Source organism: Notolepis coatsorum (assembly GCF_963971535.1).
Source record: "Notolepis coatsorum genome assembly, chromosome: 8".
Lineage (NCBI taxonomy): Eukaryota > Metazoa > Chordata > Actinopteri > Aulopiformes > Paralepididae > Notolepis > Notolepis coatsorum.
Window position 1 is genome coordinate 146,048,371 of NC_140172.1, and position 21,113 is coordinate 146,069,483.

The window sequence follows — 21,113 nt, forward strand, 5'->3', positions numbered from 1 at the left end:
TCTGGTCTTTGCAAATATCAAGTCAGTGAAGCCATGCTGTACTCTGTAATAAAGATGACTTCATTGTCAATGTACACAAGGCAATCAAAATGTGTCTTTTCACATATCCCTCCTAGTTAATTTATTTATTCCATTTATATAGCACTTTTCTCAGACTCAAAGCGCTTTACAACGTAGGGTTAGGGAAATTGCCTCCTTCACCACCACTGGTAGCCCCCAACCTTGGGCTACGCAGGCTCAATGGCTGCCATACACTGGCACCAGGCACACATCACACTACACAATGGCTGCCATACACTGGCACCAGGCACACATCACACGACTACACAATGGCTGAACGGCTCAGGAGACAGGGATTGATATCAGCCAATTAAGGGGAAGGGATGATTAGGTGGCCTTGATGTCAGAGACCTGATTGGGAATTTGGCCAGGAACGTCGGGGAACCCCCTACTCTTTACGATAGGCGTCCTGGGTTCTTTAACGACCGAATTCAGTCAGGACCTCGGTTTAGCGTCTCATCCGAAGGACGGCACTTACCCTATCACCGTAACAGGGGCATCACCGTAACAGGGGCATTGTTACTGACAAGTCCAGAGCACAGAGTGCCCCCTGCTGGACAACACCACTTTCCGACAGCAGCCTTGACCGGGGCTCGAACCGGTGATCTTCCGATCATGAGTCCGGAGCTCTACTCATGTAGCCATGCTGCCGTGTACACACAGTCCTCATATCCCTCCTAGTTACACATACACACAGTCCTCATATCCCTCCTAGTTACACATACACAAAGTCCTCATATCCCTCCTAGTTACACATACACAGTGATCATATCCCTCCTAGTTACACATACACACAGTCCTCCTATCCCTCATAGTTACACATACACAGTGATCATATCCCTCCTAGTTACACATACACACAGTCCTCCTATCCCTCATAGTTACACATACACACAGTCCTCATATCCCTCCTAGTTACACATACACACAGTCCTCATATCCCTCCTAGTTACACATACACACAGTCCTCATATCCCTCCTAGTTACACACAGTCCTCATATCCCTCCTAGTTACACATACACAGTCCTCATATCCCTCCTAGTTACACATACACACAGTCCTCATATCCCTCCTGTTACACATACACACAGTCCTCATATCCCTCTTAGTTATACATAGTCCTCATATCCCTCCTAGTTACACATACACACAGTGCTCATATCCCTCCTAGTTACACATACACACAGTCCTCATATCCCTCCTAGTTACACATACACACAGTCTTCATATCCCTCCTAGTTACACATACACACAGTCAAGTCAAGTCAAGAGTTTTATTTGTCACAGCATACAAGTATACAATGAAATGCGGGTGGTCTTGCCCGCAACGATGTGCAATACAGTAGTACAACATAATAGAATCCAATAAAACAACATTGTGCAATAAACAGGTAACATAGTGGGGCATCTCGGTATTTGTACATAAGTTATTTACAGAGCATGGAGGACATGCTAGGTCCTTTGGTAGTGCAATACACTGTTACTGTTGCTATACTATTTTTAAAGTGACCTTTCCTTTGTGGCCATAAGTGTGGGCGTGTGCAGCATGAGTATGTGCTTGCTCATGTTAAAGTGGCTGCTAGTGTGCGAGCGTGTACAGCGTGCGTGTCGTGTGTGTGCTCATGTGTGCTTGTGTGTGGAGAGTTCAGTGTTCTGTGGCACTCAGTGTTCAGTGTTCAAGGCTCTGATGGCCTGGGGGAAGAAGCTGAGCCGAAGCCTCTCTGTCCTAGTAGCTGGGGTTCGCAAGCGTCTGCCTGACCTCAGCAGCTGGAACAGGCTGTTGTTGGGGTGGTGAGGGTCTTTCATTATTCTGCAGGCTCTGGATTTGCACCTCTTGTTGTATAGAACCTGCAGGGGAGGTAGTGCAATACCCGTGGTGCGCTTGGCTGAGCGCACCACTCTCTGTAGGGCCTTCTTGTCCTGTGCCGTGCTGTTTCCATACCAGGCAGTGATGTTTCCAGTCAAGATGCTCTCTACAGTTCCGGAGTAGAAGGACTGGAGTATCTTCCCAGATACTCTGAACTTCCTTAACTGTCTCAGGTGGTAGAGGCGCTGCTTCGCCTTTTTTACGACTGTGTCTATGTGTGTTGATCATGTCAGATCCTCTGAGATGTGGACCCCCAGGTACTTAAAGCTGCTCACCCTGTCCACGGTAGCCCTGTTTATCCTCAGTGGTGTGTGTGTCTCCTGCTGTCCTCTCCTATAATCCACGATCAGCTCCTTGATTTTACCAATGTTCAGGAGCAGGCTGTTGTCCTGGCACCAGCGTTTCAGTACCTCAACCTCCTCCCGGTAGGCCTTCTCGTCGTTGTCCAAGATCAGCCCCACCACCACCGTGTCGTCTGCAAACTTCACTATGGAGTTGGAGCTGAACTTGGCCACACAATCGTGTGTGTAGAGTGAGTACAGCAGGGGGCTCAGAACACAGCCCTGGGGGGACCCGATGCTCAGGGTGATGGTGTTGGAGGTCTGACCCCCCACCCTGACCGCCTGGGGTCTTTCACTCAGAAAGTCCTCAGTCCTCATATCCCTCCTAGTTACACATACACACAGTCCTCATATCCCTCCTAGTTACACACAGTCCTCATCCCTCCTAGTTACACATACACACCATGCTCATATCCCTCCTAGATACACACACACACACAGTCCCCCCCACACACATGCATTTCATCAGAGTGCAGGGTCGCCCGCAGTGCAGAGGCCCCTGGAGCAGTTTTGGGGTTGAGTGCCTTGCTCAAGGGTACTTAGGCAGGATGGTGGACACTGTAGATGTAATACTAGCCACCCGTCACCAGCTCACAGCTGGAATACACCCTCCTGTCAGTGGCAGGGATCAGCCCAGCAACCATTTGTTTACTAGCCAGCCTCTTTGCCTTTAGGCCATCCTCCTCCCTCCTATAACCAAAAATAAAATGTACTCAAGTAGAAGTAAATATGTCATAAAGTAAAAGTTACATTTGTATTAACTATTATTTTTTAAAGTAGCATAGTTTTACAAATATACTCAATCACAGTAACTAAATGAGCTACTAACAGTGTTGAGGAATGTGAAACTGTAGTTTACCAAACGACTAGCTACTTCACAACGAAAAGTAGTTAAACTAATGGCAGAGAATTATCACAATCTTGGGTCTGGAATCTCACATAGTTACATGGTGCAACAACTGAACTGAGACAGTCGAGTGTGGGTGTGTTTGATTTAGTGACCAGGGCTCACTTAGGCTGCTTGAGGGGGTGTTTTTAAGGGAGTGGGGAGCAGTTGTGAGGTTGGAATCAGGAAAATGCTAGATTTCTAGGGGAATATGTATTTTGTAATTAACTATCTAAGTTCATCAAAGAGAAGTCAGGAGAGCTGTAACGTGGCCAATTTTCCACCGTCGACTAGAAACACACTTCTTCAATCAATATCTGGATATATTATTTTTTAACTATTACTTTAACCTTACTACTATGCTACTATACTATTACCTATCATGCTAACATGTCTATAATTCTATGTAACACTCAACACTGTAATTCTATGTAACACTCATGTTCGACACTATTTGACCAACAACACCACTGACCCTGATCTGCCAGAGTTGCACCCTTCCTGCTGACTTCTTGTTCACAATGTGTAAGTCGCTAAATGACTAAATGTCAACGTACCACCCACCCAACTCCTGCAAATTGTAGTTAAACTAGTAATTGAACTTATGTCATTAACTACTGGTTACCACACTGCCTCTGCACTACTGTAGTAAAACCACATAGTCTACTAATCTAGACTGGATCACTTTTCAAAAAGGTTTTCTCTACGTGGGAAAGCCCCTCTTTTGTTTAGTCAACAGCGCAGCGCTCCGTACAGGAAGCCAGCTGGAAGACACAAGGTCTTTTCCATCTCCTACTCCCACGCCACGTTTCCATGTGTAACACCGGTCCCCCGGACCTCCTGGAACTGCCCGTGCCTGCAGAGAGGCAGAGAGGCAGAGGGGCAGAGAGGCAGAGGGGCAGAGAGACAGAGGGGCAGAGGGGCAGAGAGGCAGAGAGGCAGAGAGTATAGCTAATAGTACTCTGCTCCAGTATAGCTAATAGTACTCTGCTCCATGCCTGCTTCAGTAATCCACACTAAAGAGGCAGAGAGTATCGCTGAATAGTACTCTGCTCCGTGCGGCAGAGCTGGCGGTCTCTCGGCTCCCAAGGCTCCGGCCATCAAAGGTAGTATTCCCGCCTGTTTTGACCTCCCGTCGGTGGGAGCGTCGGCGAGAGCGAGTTCACGACTTGCACTCTTTTACTTGACCCGGAAGTGATATCCTTTCATGAATAGTGTATAGAACGTAAAGAGTTCAACCATACGAGTCTGTCTCCACGAGCGGCAGAGCCTCACGTGGCTTTTGCGCCGAACGTACGCTATAGCTTCAGGCGGAGCGAGAGAGAGGCCGGGTGGATTTTGAGGAAAACTCGGAGGAAGTCTTGGATCAAAGCTGGGCGCGGTGGCTGTGACCTTTATCCTGGAGTGTGAGTAGGGTTGGGCATCGTTTGGATTTGAACGATTCCGGTTCCGATTCCGATTCTCCATATCGATTCCTGTTCTGAACGATTCTCGATTCCGATTATTTGAGGTGCAGGTCACAGCTTATTTCGCAGGAGAATTCTTTTTTTTTGAAAATTTTAAATTTTTTTCATACTATTCACATTTTCAGTTGACTTGATACAGTTTAATTTGGTTGCTGTACTGTAACTAGGGTATTAATTAACAAAGTAGTAAAAAAATAAATAAAAAAATTAAGAATCTAATCGTGGTGTGGAGGGGGAGGAGATGGTGGTGTGGAGGGGGAGGAGCTGGTGGTGTGGAGGGGGAGGAGCTGGTGGTGTGGAGGGGGAGGAGCTGGTGGTGTGGCGGGGGAGGAGCTGGTGGTGTGGAGGGGGAGGAGCTGGTGGTGTGGAGGGGGAGGAGCTGGTCGTGGTGTGGAGGGGAGGAGCTGGTCATGGTGTGGAGGGGGAGGAGCTGGTGGTGTGGCGGGGGAGGAGCTGGTGGTGTGGAGGGGGAGGAGCTGGTGGTGTGGAGGGGGAGGAGCTGGTGGTGTGGAGGGGGAGGAGCTGGTCGTGGTGTAGAGGGGGAGGAGCTGGTCGTGGTGTGGCGGGGGAGGAGCTGGTGGTGTGGAGGGGGAGGAGCTGGTGGTGTGGTGTCTGTCCTCAGTGACTGAATGAACTAAGCTGGAGACGAGACATAAACAACACGGTGCGGACACTGTGTGTCTATGGACTAATATCCTCGCGGACGGACACCATGGACCCGACCGGGACACTCTGGGACTGAAGGAATGGTGAGTGTCGCTGAGCGTCTGTGAACCAACCCGGTGAACTGCTGTTGACAGAATATCTGTCACAACTGTGTACTTCAGAGAATCTCCAGTAACCGTCAGTTATTATAATCCTCAATTTCTACCCCCCCCCCCCCCCTTATTAACCTTTTACCAGGTGATGTTTAGGTTTTTAAATATCCACACGTCTCTTGTACCTCCTTTTCTCTACTCGTATGCGTATTCAATTCAAAGTTATTTCAGAGTGAAAGTACAAGCAGGCCAGACTATGTGGCTGGCTGTGTGTCTATTTTCAGAAGGCTATGGTCGGACCTGAAGGGCATGACTACCCCACATAATTACATGTTGCAGAGTTAAGGCCTGAATTAAATGAGCTTGTGACTGTTTTATTTCCCCCAGCTGTGTGTGTGCAAGGTATGGGTGAAATGTGTGTGTGTGTGTGTGCACGCATACTTTTATATATATATATATATATATTATTTTTCTGCACATGTGTTTGTGTGCATGCATGCTAGTGAGACTGTGTCATGTTACAGCATACTGTCCCACTATAGTCTGTCATGCTGTCAGCCATGAGTCTGAGGTGCGTGTCTGCGCCTATGTGGGCTTTTGCACACGTGGGTTTCTGCACACGTGTGTGTGTGTCTGTGTGTGTCTGTGTAACCCTGATGAAGGCATGTTGCCGAAACACGTTTGTTTTAATTGTACTAGTATTTTAAGCTGCTAGTTACACTGCTGGTTACTAGTTACGCTGCTGACCATTATGACTTACTACCATAGTGTCTTTATACCTCTATCACAGTGTACAGTGATGACATCTGATTAGCACTGTTACTCAGTAGTACTGTAAATTATTTTGGGAAGAATAAATCGCTCCAGAAATGATTCTGTTGTTCACTACTCAGAGTTGACGGTGGATCATTCACTCTATTTACAAATAGTGCTTCAGTGTTTCAGCCCTAGTGTTTCAGTGTTTTCAGCCCTAGTCTCTACCAATAAGGGCTTTAAAAATAAACAAATACCAATGGCGGTTACGCCTTTTGACTAGAGAAGGCCATCCAACCTTTTCATGAAGAACACAGTGTTTGGTGTCATACCTGTCACCAGTAATACATCTGAGGGCAGAACGATAGACACAGTCCAGTGATTGATTGATTGATTGATTGATTGAACACTTTATTAACAGATTGCAGAATGGGTACAATACAGTACGGCTCAATACAAACAATTGTTAAGGGGACGCAGACCAGAGAAAGACTTTTGTCTTGTTTACATCAGGGTCCCCCATTTTCAATTCATCAGGATAATTTATGACATACATGACATACAGATATACAGTACTGTTTCATCCAGACACTTATGACATGCAAGACATACAAATATACAGTACTGTTTAAGAGAAAGAGATCACAAAAAAACGGTGAACTGAAGAATTAACATCCTTAACAAAAAACAACATTGGACCTCACGATCAAAAGTATACGTAACTATCTTCGCAACTATCTTCATGAGTAGTTTGTACCAACACATTTACGAAATTCCTCCTCCGGATGCCTGAACGCGTGAAAAGGTGTTCGTAAAATAGCCCACCCCACGTGATCTCAGCTGCGATCCTCTGAATGAAGAACGTCACTCATTCTTCAACTGAAAGCGCATTCTCGTACACCTGCATTCACATTTATTGTCATCATACAGCACATACATTACAACGAAAATAAGTTTGGCATCTAACCAGAGTAAAAATGTAACAGTAAAGTGCAATAGTAACATACAATGTACAGGTGATTAAACTGGGTATAAAATATATAAATACTACTGAGTAATAGTGCTCATCAGATGCATTTAGTATTAATATGTACAGCGATACAGGTTTAAAGACACTTTAGTAGTAAGCCATTCTGTAGAACATGACATCTTAGCGTGACATCTTATTTAGTAGTGTCAATACGGGTACAAGGCCACCCAGAAAAAGCAGCATGGGGCGAGATAACGGGTGAGTTTAACGTGGCCTCGGGAGAGGAGCGCACAGTGGCTGAAGTGAAATAGAAATGGGCTCATGTGAAATCAGAGTCCAAAAAAAGAATCTCAAAAGACAGGATAGAGATGCTGGCCACTGGAGGAGGAACAGTGGGCTCAGGGTTGTCTGAGGTGTGTCAGCTGCTCCAACACATCCAGTGCCTCCTCAGCAGTCCGATGATGCACTCGACGGTGGATCGAGTGCACACGTGCCCAAGGTGGGCAGTCCCTGGACGTGTGGTGGCACAGGGTTTGAGCGTCTGGTCCGGCTCCTCAGTGCCGGCTCCAGGGTATTGCACAGGTCTTGGTACTCATCGCTCTCTGCGAATAGGTCCACATGGTCGCGGTACTGGTCCTCACTCCTGTGCACACGCTGAGCGCAGCTGCCCAGGAGCGCGCAGCTCCGTATACATCCTCACCAAGTGTTTGTGTACTAGTGCCTTTATTTATTTTCGGACATCACGATGCCTTGTTGAGTCATGACTATAAATGTAAATGTAATTGTTAATGATACAAATATTGTCGTATTTATTATTATAATTATTTAATTCCGAGGATGTCTGTATAATCAACGTGAACGCAATCGCCAGTGATTTCTTCCAAATGAATAATGGTGCATTTATACAAATGAAACCCTTAAGAACACGGGCACACACCCAGTGGCGGACTGGGACACAAATTCAGCCCGGGACATTCAGATGCACCAGCCCACACACCGGCCCACACACCGGCCCACGCACCGGCCCCGAAACCGGCCCACACAATGGCCGTTATGAAACACTTGTCCAGTATTAAACAACCCAAGGCTGTGGCTAAGGAGTCAACATCAGGGAGACCAAATCTACACCCCGCCCCTAGATGTGCACTCGTGCACAGTGCACACACACACACACACACACACACACACACACACACACACACATACATATACCGTTACTTTGGCTTTTTACTTTTTAGTAACATCTTAGTGCCTCATTAGCCTAGGGATTAAGGATACATGAAGTATTAACTACACCATAATAATATTGAGGTTTTGATCCATAGAAAGGTCTGTGCTACACAATTTCAGTTAGATTGGATTTATTGTCCTTTAATTTGGCACACATGACATTAGTTGCTTGCCGTTTAATCAACATCGAAAGACCCCCCACTTCCTCCCAGACACCCATTCCAAGAGTCTCAGTCTCTCTCAGTCTCTCTCAGTCTCTCTCAGTCTCTCAGTCTCTCTCAGTCTCTCAGTCTCTCTCAGTCTCTCTCAGTCTCTCAGTCTCTCTCAGTCTCTCAGTCTCTCTCAGTCTCTCTCTCTCTCTCTCTCTCTCTCTCTCTCTCTCTCTCTCTCTCTCTCTCTCTCTCTCTCTCTCTCTCTCTCTCTCTCTCTCTCTCTCAATAGTGACTCAGTATTAGCAGAGTTGATAGGAAAAGGGAAGTTTTGTCTGGGCTCTGCTGAGAAGTCATGGCTCAAATAGAAGGTGTGGGGGTGACTAGAGAAGATGGGGAAGTTGGTGAGTGGTGACTACTCCCATTTTCAGAATTTGAGGGTTCATTGGAATCTGATTTTCTTCAGAATTCAATGAGGCAGAGAATGCTCTGATTCAGACTGACATCACATCTATATTCTGTATGCTGTTCCAACTCTTTGTTGAGGCTTTATTGAATAAAATGTTTGAATACAATGTTTTTATCGCTGCACCATTTCATCCAATAGAGAAAAACATGTTATCTTCACTAGAATTGAAAATAAAGTTGAAATCTGTGCTAGTAGTGATGGACCCAGTAGTGGGGGCAGTAAGGAAGAAGATACAAATATACTAGGGATGTTCGATATTGGCTTTTTTACCGATATCCGATATAGTCCAACACTTAAATTTCCGATACCGATATCAACCGATACCAATATATGCAGGGTTTCCCCCCCAAAAAACGAATAATTTCAGGTAATTAACATTACATATCTCTTGTTGTGGAATTAACACAACATTATGCATACTTTTGACAATAAATAAAATCAGAATTTGTTCTTACTTGCTTGCCTGGGTGCCTGTACGTTAATGCCAAGCAAGCAGTGCAAAAATGCTTCCGCATTCGTCACCGCACGCTAGTGCGGTAAAGCGCCCTTCTTTTCAGACAAATGCTACCGTGCGTGCACCGGCGGCGGCGTGCTCGCTCAGGTGCGTGCGTGCGCCGGCGTGCTCGCGCGAGGTGCCCGCGCATGCGACACGAGCGGAGCTCAATATATATAAGTCACCGCCCCTTATTCAGTATCTAGCAAATAGCTCAATTGGCAAGGACACATGGCTGTGGATCCTATGGCTTGTTTGCTGGCGAGTTCGAATCCCATCAAAAATATTTTTTAACGTGATTTTTTTTTAACGTGTATTCTTTCGCCGATTAAGGTTAGGCATTGTTTCGGAGTTGGTTAAGGTTAGAACGGTTAAGTTTAGGCGCTGTTAAGGAGCTGGTTAAGGTTAGAGTTTGTCAAAGAGAATGGCAATATAATTTCTAAGGTTAAGGTTAAGGTTAGGCATTGTTTCGGAGTTGGTTAAGGTTAGAACGGTTAAGTTTAGGCGTTGTTAAGGAGCTGGTTAAGGTTAGAGTTTGTCAAAGAGAATGGCAATAGACAGCCTATTTCCGCGCGACCTGGGCGCTGGGCGGCGGAAAATGAAAGGCGCATTACTGCATGCCACTACGGTAAATTTTTGCACTGCTTGCTTGGCATAAAGCTACACGCTGCCTGGGTAAATAAAGGTTAAATAAATATAAAAAATAAAGATATTAAATTTTTCTTTTTTTGAAAACAGATACAGATAATTTCCGATATCACATTTGAATGCCAATATCGGTAGGCCGATAATATCGGACATCACTAAAATATACACATTATAATACACAATTTGAAAAGTAATGTCATGATCTAGGTGTCTTTTATAAACGTTTTCATTCTACTGGATGAAGCTCAACTTCATCATGGCTGCTTGCCATCTCTCTCTCTCTCTCTCTCTCTCTCTCTCTCTCTCTCTCTCTCTCTCTCTCTCTCTCTCTCTCTCTCTCTCTCTCTCTCTCTCTCTCTCTGCATTCACACTCACACACGCTACTGGTGGTCATGAGCAGCATCAGCAAACACAGCTGCCCTGTGGCAGACTGACGGAATCATGTCTGCTATTCAGCGCCAACCACCATCAACAACCTTCATAAATACATTCAACATTAATGGAATAGGCTAACTACCAACTTAGCTGTAGCAGTTAGCTGTTATATGCAATCACATTTGTTTAACTACGGGGTAGTAGTTGACCGAGTTGTTAGCTTAAGCTAGTTAGCTGTGGTTATTTACAAACATGTAGATGAGACTAATCATATCGAGAACATGGCTAACAGTTGGGAATTCTAAGGTACATCTTATTTAAGCATGTAAAATGGCAACTAATCAATTCAATCAATTAGATTACCAATATTATATCAACATGAAAATTTGGAAGGGAACATAATAGTATTTTATTTTAGTATTTACTATTATAATATTAGTAGCCGATTAATTTGCAGCCCGTCCTAGGTTCTGATTGGCTCTCTAGGTTAGCACTTTAGCTTCTGATGCTGTGGTGGGCACTAGTCCTAACATTGCTAACTAAACTTTTAGTCAGAGAAAAAACTTCACGAGTCACGACTATTTATGTCCACGTGCTGTAAGGAATCAGGAATACGGAAAGCACATTGTCTTGTAATAGAATGACTGAAATCACTGCAAGAGCTAGTATAGGCTAGCTAGCCCTCATGATCCGGCAGACACCAACAGTAGAATATGCACTAGGCTACTGCACGCACCTGTCATGTTACTGTTGGTTCCTTCCACTTGAACTTCATCATTATTAGCAGCAGCAGCTACTCTAACGAGAGCCCTTCCTCTACTAAACATGTCTGTAATTTTAGAACATTGTTCTGCGTCTTTTACTAGCAATTTTTGTTTTTTTATTCTAGCTTTTTCAGCTCCACTTTTTTTTTTTTTTTTTTCTCCATTTCTGCGCTTCTAGGCCTACTACCGCGGTTGGGAGGAAACGTGAATCTCATTCACTGATGTCTCATGTCTCATTCAAGACAAAAACAAAAGCATGTCTTTCACTTAACACCAAGAAAACAGTGTCTATGATGTTCACAAAGTCACCAGTAGAGGTCACTCACTCTAATGTGTTTCTGGGAGAGGCGGAGCTGGACATTGTACATTAATTCGGGAGCATGTCTATGTTCCCCGGGTCCTATGTTCCCCGGGTCCTATGTTCCCCGGGTTCTATGTTCCCCGCTTTGATTGATTGAAATTTTTAGACCACCAGCCCTGATTCCAAACTCTAACCGTAACCAGTTCGAAAGAGGGCCTAAGCTTAACCAGTTCGAAACAAGGCGGACATTCATAATTAATAAAATAATAGAAATTAATAAAAATGTCAATCTATTAATCAATCAAGCGGGGAACATAGGACCCGGGGAACATAGGACCCGGGGAACATAAGGATTATCCCATTAATTCAAGTATCTTGGGGTCACATTGGACTCTACACACCTTCAAAAAGTCATGTGAAGAAAGTGACAAACAGTCAAGTTTAACATCGAAAACTTCAGGCAGATCAGGCCCTGCCTGCCAGTTAATGCTGCAAGGATGTTTCTGCATTCAATGATTTTATCACACATCGAGTACTGTTTTATCAACTGGTCTCTTTCATATGTCACTACTCTTACACCAATAGAATTACTCTACAAAAAAGCCATAAAAGTATTTGATAGGAAACCAATTTCATTTCATCACTGTAATGTTTTAGAAAAACATAACATGCAACAAGGTTCTGCATGGACTTGCCCCTCCCCCATTGAATGAGTTCATCCAACAGAAAGCAGACACTGGCATTACCACCAGGGCCATCAGTAGAGGGGACTGTAAGGTGCCTTTTCGGTATACTACCTTTGCAAAAACTGTGTTCTCTGTTAAAGGTGGTAACTACTGGAATAGCCTACCAGTTGTGATTAGAGAGTGCCCTACATACTCCATGTTCAAGACCCATCTTAAACTGCATCTTAAGGCAAACCAGAACTGTGATCATTTTTAATCTGATTTAGTTTATGCAACTTGTTTATTGTTTTATTGCCGGCCCACACAATGGCCCACATACTGGCCCACACACCGGCCCACACACCGGCCCACATACTGGCCCACACACCGGCCCACACACTGGCCCACACACTGGCCCACACACCGACTCACACACTGGCCCACACACCGGCCCACACACTGGCCCACATACTGGCCCACACACCGGCCCACACACCGGCCCACATACTGGCCCACACACTGGCCCACACACTGGCCCACACACTGGCCCACATTAGTGGCCCACACACCGACTCACACACCGGCCCACATACTGGCCCACATTAGTGGCCCACACACTGGCCCACACACTGGCCCACATACTGGCCCATAGTGGCCCACACACCGGCCCACACACCGGCCCACATACTGGCCCACACACCGGCCCACACACTGGCCCACATTAGTGGCCCACACACCGACTCACACACTGGCCCACACACCGGCCCACACACTGGCCCACATACTGGCCCACACACCGGCCCACACACCGGCCCACATACTGGCCCACACACTGGCCCACACACTGGCCCACACACTGGCCCACATTAGTGGCCCACACACCGACTCACACACCGGCCCACATACTGGCCCACATTAGTGGCCCACACACTGGCCCACACACTGGCCCACATACTGGCCCACACACCGGCCCACATACTGGCCCACATACTGGCCCACACACCGGCCCACACACCGGCCCACATACTGGCCCACACACTGGCCCACACACTGGCCCACACACTGGCCCACATTAGTGGCCCACACACCGACTCACACACCGGCCCACACACTGGCCCACATTAGTGGCCCACACACTGGCCCACACACTGGCCCACACACCGGCCCACACACCGGCCTACACACCGGCCCACATACTGGCCCACACACTGGCCCACACACTGGCCCACACACTGGCCCATATTAGTGGCCCACACACCGACTCACACACCGGCCCACACACTGGCCCACATTAGTGGCCCACACACTGGCCCACACACTGGCCCACACACCGGCCCACATTAGTGGCCCACACACCGGCCCACATTAGTGGCCCACACACTGGCCCCCCCAAAAAAAAAAAAAAAAAAAAAAAAAAAGGGTTTTTTTTTTTTTTTTTTTTTTTTTTTTTGGGCCAGCCCACTTTGGTTCCGGCCCATCGGGATTCGTCCCGAACGTCCCGATGGCCAGTCCGCCACTGCACACACCAGTCCAATCTGTTTTCAACCCTATAGTCTCTACCTACACATAGTGCTTCAGTGTTCTCAACACTCAGTCATCTGTGATTGAATGTTTTACAAGTTGAGTAATGGAGACGGTAAGCTTCTAAATGGCATTTTGTTTGTGGTAAATAATTCTGAACAGCTTCTTACAGAGACCGCCCCCCAAGTGTTGCCGTTGAGGCTTTCCGGGGGTCTTGCCTGTCAATCAACCAAGACGCTCCATATTTCACACAGCGTGTGTGTGTGTGTGTGTGTGTGTGTGTGTGTGTGCGCGTGCGTGTGTGGGGAGACTGTAACATTTCCGCATACTGTCCAGTAGCCTGTCAAATTATCAGGAATGCACTTGTATGCTATTGTGTGTGTGTGTACAGCATGCACATACTGTATATTGTGTGTGAGAGAGCGAGAGAGAAATTGTGAACCATAATAACCATAACCGAACACAGTCCAGTGGCCTCCCGTCAGCCCTGGTCTGAGTGTGTGGATGGGGATCAGAGCTAAGCGGGGGGTGCAGCGTGCTGACAGCCCGTGGGTTTGAGAGCCGGGAGGACAGAGGGATGTTGTGTTCTCTGAGTCAGGGCGTCCTCAGACACTCAACACAGTGGGGGTGATTGTTTCCAGACAGCTGGGTGGCTCCTCTCTCTCTCGTCTCCTCATCTGATGAGGCGTCGGAGACCCGGAGAGGTGCTGCTGAGCCCATCGCAGGTTAAAGAAGATGCCGGCGTTATGGTAGACACGCTCACCGTCTCAAATCAATGGAAGCGGATACAGACCACTAGCCTAGCTTAGCACAAATGAATGGAAGCGGATACATACCACTAGCCTAGCTTAGCACAAATGAATGGAAGCGGATACAGACCACTAGCTTACCTTAGCACAAATGAATCAAAGCGGATACAGATCACTAGCTTAGCACAAATGAATGGAAGCGGATACAGACCACTAGCTTAGCTTAGCACAAATTGATGGAAGCGGATAGGCCTACAGATCACTAGCTTGGTTGCAAAAACATTATGTAAATACACTATCAAAATATACTCTTTGGTATGCAAGCTTTTTTTCTTCTGAAATAATGAATATTTGAAGTCTATGCCTCTTTTTCTCCTCTTTTTCTATTTTTCTCCCTTCCCAATTTAGCCATGCCAATTCTCCCCTCTCGTCTTTTTTTTTATCCACTTTTTCTCCTTATTTTTCAATTTTCTCCCATCCCAATTTCGCTGTTTCCAATTCTCCCCTCCCCTGTCTTGAACGTTTCTCACATATGCCCCCCACTGGTCGGTTGTAGGGAGGATAGAAACCTTGCATCACATGTCCCCTCCGATACATGTGGAGGCAGCCTGTCACATCTTTTCACCTGCCAGCGCGGACTCTCATTTGGCGAGGTGTAACGTATGGGAGGCTCACACTACCCCCGCTATTTTCCTGTCTCTGCTGTGCAGGCGTCCCCCAACCGACCTGTAGGAGTCGCTGTCCACAACGTCCAGATTACCACCCATCGACTTCCACCCGCTAACTCTGCCAATTGAGTTAGTATGACGGCCGGCCCAAGCCGGAGGCAACGCCGACAGCCGGAGTCGAACCCGGTGTCTCTTGCGTTGGTGACGAGTGCAATGTCTGCTGCGCCACCCAGCCGCCCTATGCCTCGTCTCCCGTCTCTTGGGTCTTTGGAAAGACCAGACGAGGTCAGAGGAGTTTGATAATATTCACTGAGGATGGCCAGATAGTGTTGATATTTAAACATTTAAAAAATAATACATGATCATGCGATTTATTTTGTGTGGTCTGTTGCAACAATAAATAACAAAATGTTCTAAATATAGAACAATGTTGAAATTGAGAAGTTTGAACTTATTTCTTTACAACTGAAATAAAAAAAATGCGTTACTACAGAGAGAGTTAAGTACAGAAAAAAAGGTACCATTGGGTACCCATAGCAAATTCTAGGAACTGGTACTGGTATCGGTATCGGTTCAAATGTGAATGGTACCCAACCCTACCAGGACACCCCCAACATGGCGTTAAAACATCCGTGTACAATGTACAATGAGAGCAGACAAGCATCTCCAGTAACTGAGTGTATCTAACGGGTCTACAGCAGGGCTGTTCCTCAATGACAAGGGGTCCAAATAGGATATTAAGCTAATATATTCCTTTATTGATCCCCTTGGGGAAATGCAGGCATCATAGCAGCATGGGGGAGGGGGAGGGGAGGTACAAGTAGAAGACATAATACAATTATAGTACAGTAGAAAGTCAAAATAAGCAGTGTAAACAATATAATTAACTGTGAATATGAGCAAGTAGGCAGTGTGATCAAAGGTGCAGATGAGGGTCTGTATGCCCCATCAGTTATATTATACATTACAATAAATATGGTCAATAACACTTAGAATCTGAATATACTATGAGTAAGTAAAGTATACAGTATACACAGGTGCAGTATACATAAGGTACCCTAACTGGTCGTCATATGTTGTAGTCTGTGCAGACACACTTAGTGATCAGACATTGATTGATTGATTGAAAACTTTAATTAACAGATTGCAGAATGGGTACAGTACAGCTCACACACAATTGTTAAGGGGATGCAGACCAGAGAAAGACTTTCGTCTTGTTTACATCAGGGTCCCCCATTTTCAATTCATAATGACATTTATGACATACACAACATACAGATATACAGATATAATAATCTAATCTAATCATCTAATATAATCATGACATTTATGGCATACATGACATACAGATATACAGTACTGTTACATTTGTGATGTACAAGATATGCAAATATACAGTACTGTTAAACAGATCCTAACAGGGAATATATACATACGAGGGGGAGGGCACTGTACATTAGAAGGGGGGTTCAGACATTTACGGCGGCCAGTTTCGAATGTGTAGGTGCTCTTTAAGAGCGGTTTTGAAAGTGGGTAGTGATTCAAAAATGTTTACGGCTGTGGGTAGGGCGTTCCACATTGATGTGGCATAATTACTAAACGTGTTTAGTCCCTTGTTTGAGACGAATCTGGGTTGGACATGATTTGTGGAACTCCCTCGGGTGTTGTGGTCGTGGAATTCACTGACCTTTGGGAAGTATTTTGTCATGTACGGGTACCTTAGTTAGTGGTGTAGTGTATCTTGTGGCGCTTTTCCATTACCTTAGAGTAGAGGACAGAGTACAGCAACTTGCAATGGGCCTGGTCTACAAGCCATCCTAGGTTGTCAAAATGGGCAGGGGTGAGGTGGGTTCTAGGAGTAAGGTCAAGCAGTAGTCTGACCAGTTTTTTTTTTTTGATGTTTGTAATCTTGCTTTTAGTGCCTTTGAGGTGCTTTGGTACCATGAGGTGCAAGCATAGTCATAGTACCCTTGAATGAGTGCTCCTGTTAGAGTCTTCAGGGTATTTTTGTTTACCAGAGAGGAGATCCGGTACAATAATCTTGTTCGTTGGTTGACTTTTTTGATTACATTGGATGCCATCTTGTCACAGGAAATATTTGCCTCTAGGATGGAACCCAGGTATGTCATTTCATCTTTCCTTGTGACAATATTGTCACCCACTGTAACTGAGAAGCCGTTGGCCTTGCTGAGTTTGTTATTTGATCCAAAGAGAATGGACTCTGTTTTACCCAGGTGTAATGATAGTTTGTTATCAGCGAGCCAGGTGCAGATTCTGCCGAGTTCTGAGCTGAGGGTTTGTTCAACCTGTAACTTGTTCTTGTCAGAGACCAGCAGGGCTGAGTCGTCCACGAACAGGAACAAGTTGCATTCACAAGCTGATGACATGTCATTTGCATAAATTAGGAACAGTAACGGTCCTAGTATGCTTCCTTGTGGAACACCACAGGGTAGGGTACCGTTTACCTCTACCATCTGTTCTCTCCCCTCCAGGTAGGATTGCATCCTGCTCACTGATAAACTATCAAAACCAATTGCTTTTAGCTTGTCAATCAGAATGGAGTGATTGACAGTGTCGAAAGCCTTTTGGAGGTCCAGCATGACCATGCCGCAGTATTTGCCCGCGTCCACCTCTTGTTTGATGTGGTCGTTCAAATAGAGAAGGCATGTGTCAGTGGAGTGGAGTGGGATGTTCTGAAGCCAGATTGGAATTCGTAGATTAGATTTCTTTCCGCGAGGTACTTTTCGACCTGTTTGTAGACTCTTTTTTCCATGACTTTCGAGATGGAGGTAAGAATAGAAACAGGGCGGTAGTTGCCCGGGTCTACATTCCTAGTAGTTGTAATCACTGCAGGTTCGTGGGCCACGCAGAGTTCTGTCAATTAATGCCTATAAATAACCTGTAGACACAAGACAAACGGTTATGTCTCTTAGATGTTGTGTCTGTTTATCGAAACATTTCTCTGAACTCAGCATGAAGTATGACATAATGTAAAACTATCATCCAGATGTGGGTGAAAATGGGGATATCAGTTTATGAGCAGACACACATGGTGAGTCATGCAAGTGTGCGTGCGTGCGTGTGTGTGTGTGTGTGTGTGTGTGTGTGTGTGTGTGTGTGTGTGTGTGTGTGTGTGTGTGTGTGTGTGTGTGTGTGTGTGTGTGTGTGTGTGTGTGTGTGTGTGTGTGTGTGTGTGTGTGTGTGTGTGTGTGTGTGTGTGTGTGTGTGTGTGTGTGTGTGTGTGTGTGTGTGTGAACTGTGTGCGTGTCTGTGAACTGTGTGCGTGTCTGTGAACTGTGTGCGTGTGTGTGAGAGAGACATGGTGAGTCATGGGTGAGAGGAAATGGTGAGTTGATTGAATCACCTCCTGTCTGCAACACCTGCAATATAAACACTCTCACGTTCATACTGTTGGCACTGAATCGAGAGAGAACACTGTTTGTGTTAAATACTACACATCTGGCTCCCAACAGTTTATAGGTGCATTTAAGAAGCCTAATTAAAGGGATGGTTCAGAATTCCGGAACCCTAACTCTATTTCCTACCTACCACTGAGTGTTAGAGGGTGGGAAAGCCGGTGGGTGGGGACTGGACGTTGTGGACAGCGACTCCTACAGGTCGGTTTGGTGACGCCGGTGCGGCGGAAGCAGGATGTAGCGGGGGCAGCGTGAGCCTCCCACACGTTACTCCTCGCCACTGAGAGATCGCGCTGTTCAGGTGAAAAGATGCGACAGGCTGCCTCCTCATGTACCGGAGGGGACACGTGATGCAAGGCTTCTGTCCTCACTACAACCGACCTGTGGGAGGCATAGTCTAGCAACATTCAAGACAGGGGAGGGAAGAATTGGATACTATGAAATTGGGATGGGAGAAAAAATTTTAAATGGGGGAGAAAAGTGGAGAAAAAAAAGGTCAACCGGGACAAACTATGGCATTTCTTTATCACTAGTAGTTACTGAAATCTGCGCTATAGCCCACCGTAGGTTTACGGCGGGGATGTGAATTTGGATTAGGATTATATACTCTTAATACCTATTTTCCTAAACTATGGGTCGGGACCCTATAGTAAGTAATAACACACATTCTATGTGACAGTCTGGGATTTCTGTTTTGTGTAGCATTTAAACGTCCAAAAGTTATGTTAAAGTAATGTTTGTGGTCTGACGGCTTCCTCTTAACACTTGGACGGTTGTAACTTTGAACGTTTCATAAACTCGTCACATGGTGGTGTAGTGGTTAACACTGTCGCCTCACATGGCTGCTTTTTTATATAGCTCTTTAATCCAAAGCGCTTTACAATTTGTTACTCACATTTTACCACTCACACATTCACACACCATGCAACCATGCAAGGTGCCAACCTGCTCATCGGGAGCAATTACAGCCTCACAGCAAGAAGGTCCTGGGTTCGATTCCCACTTGGGGGGACCAAGTTGCCGGGTTGCCAGATGCCCAGGTGGGGTCTCACCCAGGCCTTTCTGTGTGGAGTTTGCATGTTCTCCCCCTGCGCTCGCAAGGGTTCCCCCCCCAAAAAAGAGATAAACCCAATGGAAAAACATGCAAAACAGATCGCTAACGCTGTCGCATCCCTGACGAAGACGGACAGGAGTACTTGGATTGGTCTCCGAGCGTGGGTGGCTGGGTGCGCAGGCTTTGGTGGTTAAGAGTCAGACACAGTTAGTGGTCAGGCATTCCTAATAGGATAGAGTTCTCCAGCTGCTGGCAGCAGTCCATGCCCACGGTACTGGAGCCTGATGGCCTCTGGCACCAAGGCCTGGTCGTGACGGGTTAGTGGAATTCTTAGAATGGCTGTCATTTTCACAGTTCCATGACTGACCACATGCCTATATTCTGTTCAACTGCAAGAGGTTTTTTTTTTTGACAAGATGTCATAAGCAGGCTGTTATGGCTATACATATTAGTGTCAAATGGCCGCTGGCAGTGTGTCAGAAAGTGGTAGCAGAGATGGAACTATGACTTTACTGGTATTCTGTCAAAGGACAACCCGTTCAGGTGTCCATGTCACATAGATCTCATTGTGAGATCATCTGAACATTCAAACAACGACGTCACAATGACTACTCAAAGCTGCACCGCCCTGCAGAAGCTGACCGCAGTAACTACAAATGTTTTCAACATTGTGTTATAAGTGAAATTGAACGTCTCAATATCCGTTTTATCTTGTGACAAAGCTTCGGAGTTCAATCTTGTCTCTGTTTTTAGAGAAATAGGGTATAAAGAATTGCAGTAACTACAAAATCACTGGGTAGTCCAAGCCATTTCTCTCAGTTTCAGTGTTTGCGTAGTTACTGCGGTTAGCTTCTGCAGGGCAGTACGCTATAGAGTTGTAAAACTCTTCGGAGGCCTTGGACGGAACTTTTCTGCACCGTAGTTCTCCTCCTTCCAGGATGGCTGCCTGTAATCGTTAGCAACCACTTTTCAAAAGAAAATGCCTATTCTCTATGCTGTGGTCGAGTGTGTAAAACACTGGAGAAGCGTGATATTACTCTTTTACTGTGACTGACTTGCTTACAAGATCCAGTAATAACACCAAGTTATTATGTTTTTGCTGATGTATTTCTCATAATATATTATCAACACATATATGCCGCCGTCTCCTCCATCTGCATGTATAAAACAATGGTTGCTATGTTACAGGCAGCCATGTTGGAAGACAAAGAACTACACAAATATTCTGTGCGAGGCCTCTATTAAAAAAAACAAGACAAAAAAACATACACATGAAAGAGTGAAAGAGTGGGCAAGTCCACTCCCTCCACCATCCCTGTTTATTGAGGTGGTAGGAAACAGATTAAAATGATTCACTTTAGTAGAAATCTACAAGTTTGATTGATTGATTGAACATTTTATTAACAGATTGCAGAATGGGTACAATACAGTACAGCTCAATACACACAATTGTTAAGGGGATGCAGACCAGAGAAAGACTTTCGTCTTGTTTACATCAGGGTCCCCCAT

General features: G+C 45.8%; 1 protein-coding gene across 1 annotated transcript in view; it reads left to right on the plus strand.

Moving 5' to 3' along the window:
• Positions 1-5,267: 5,267 nt before the first annotated feature.
• The window catches only part of LOC311233627 (pleckstrin homology-like domain family B member 1), a 105,496-nt gene continuing 89,650 nt past the window's right edge, over positions 5,268-21,113 (plus strand). Inside the window, exon 1 of the mRNA XM_084320593.1 lies at positions 5,268-5,370. Coding sequence (XP_084176719.1) covers positions 5,368-5,370 — 3 coding nt within the window. The 5' untranslated portion in view covers positions 5,268-5,367. The remainder of the gene's footprint in view (positions 5,371-21,113) is intronic.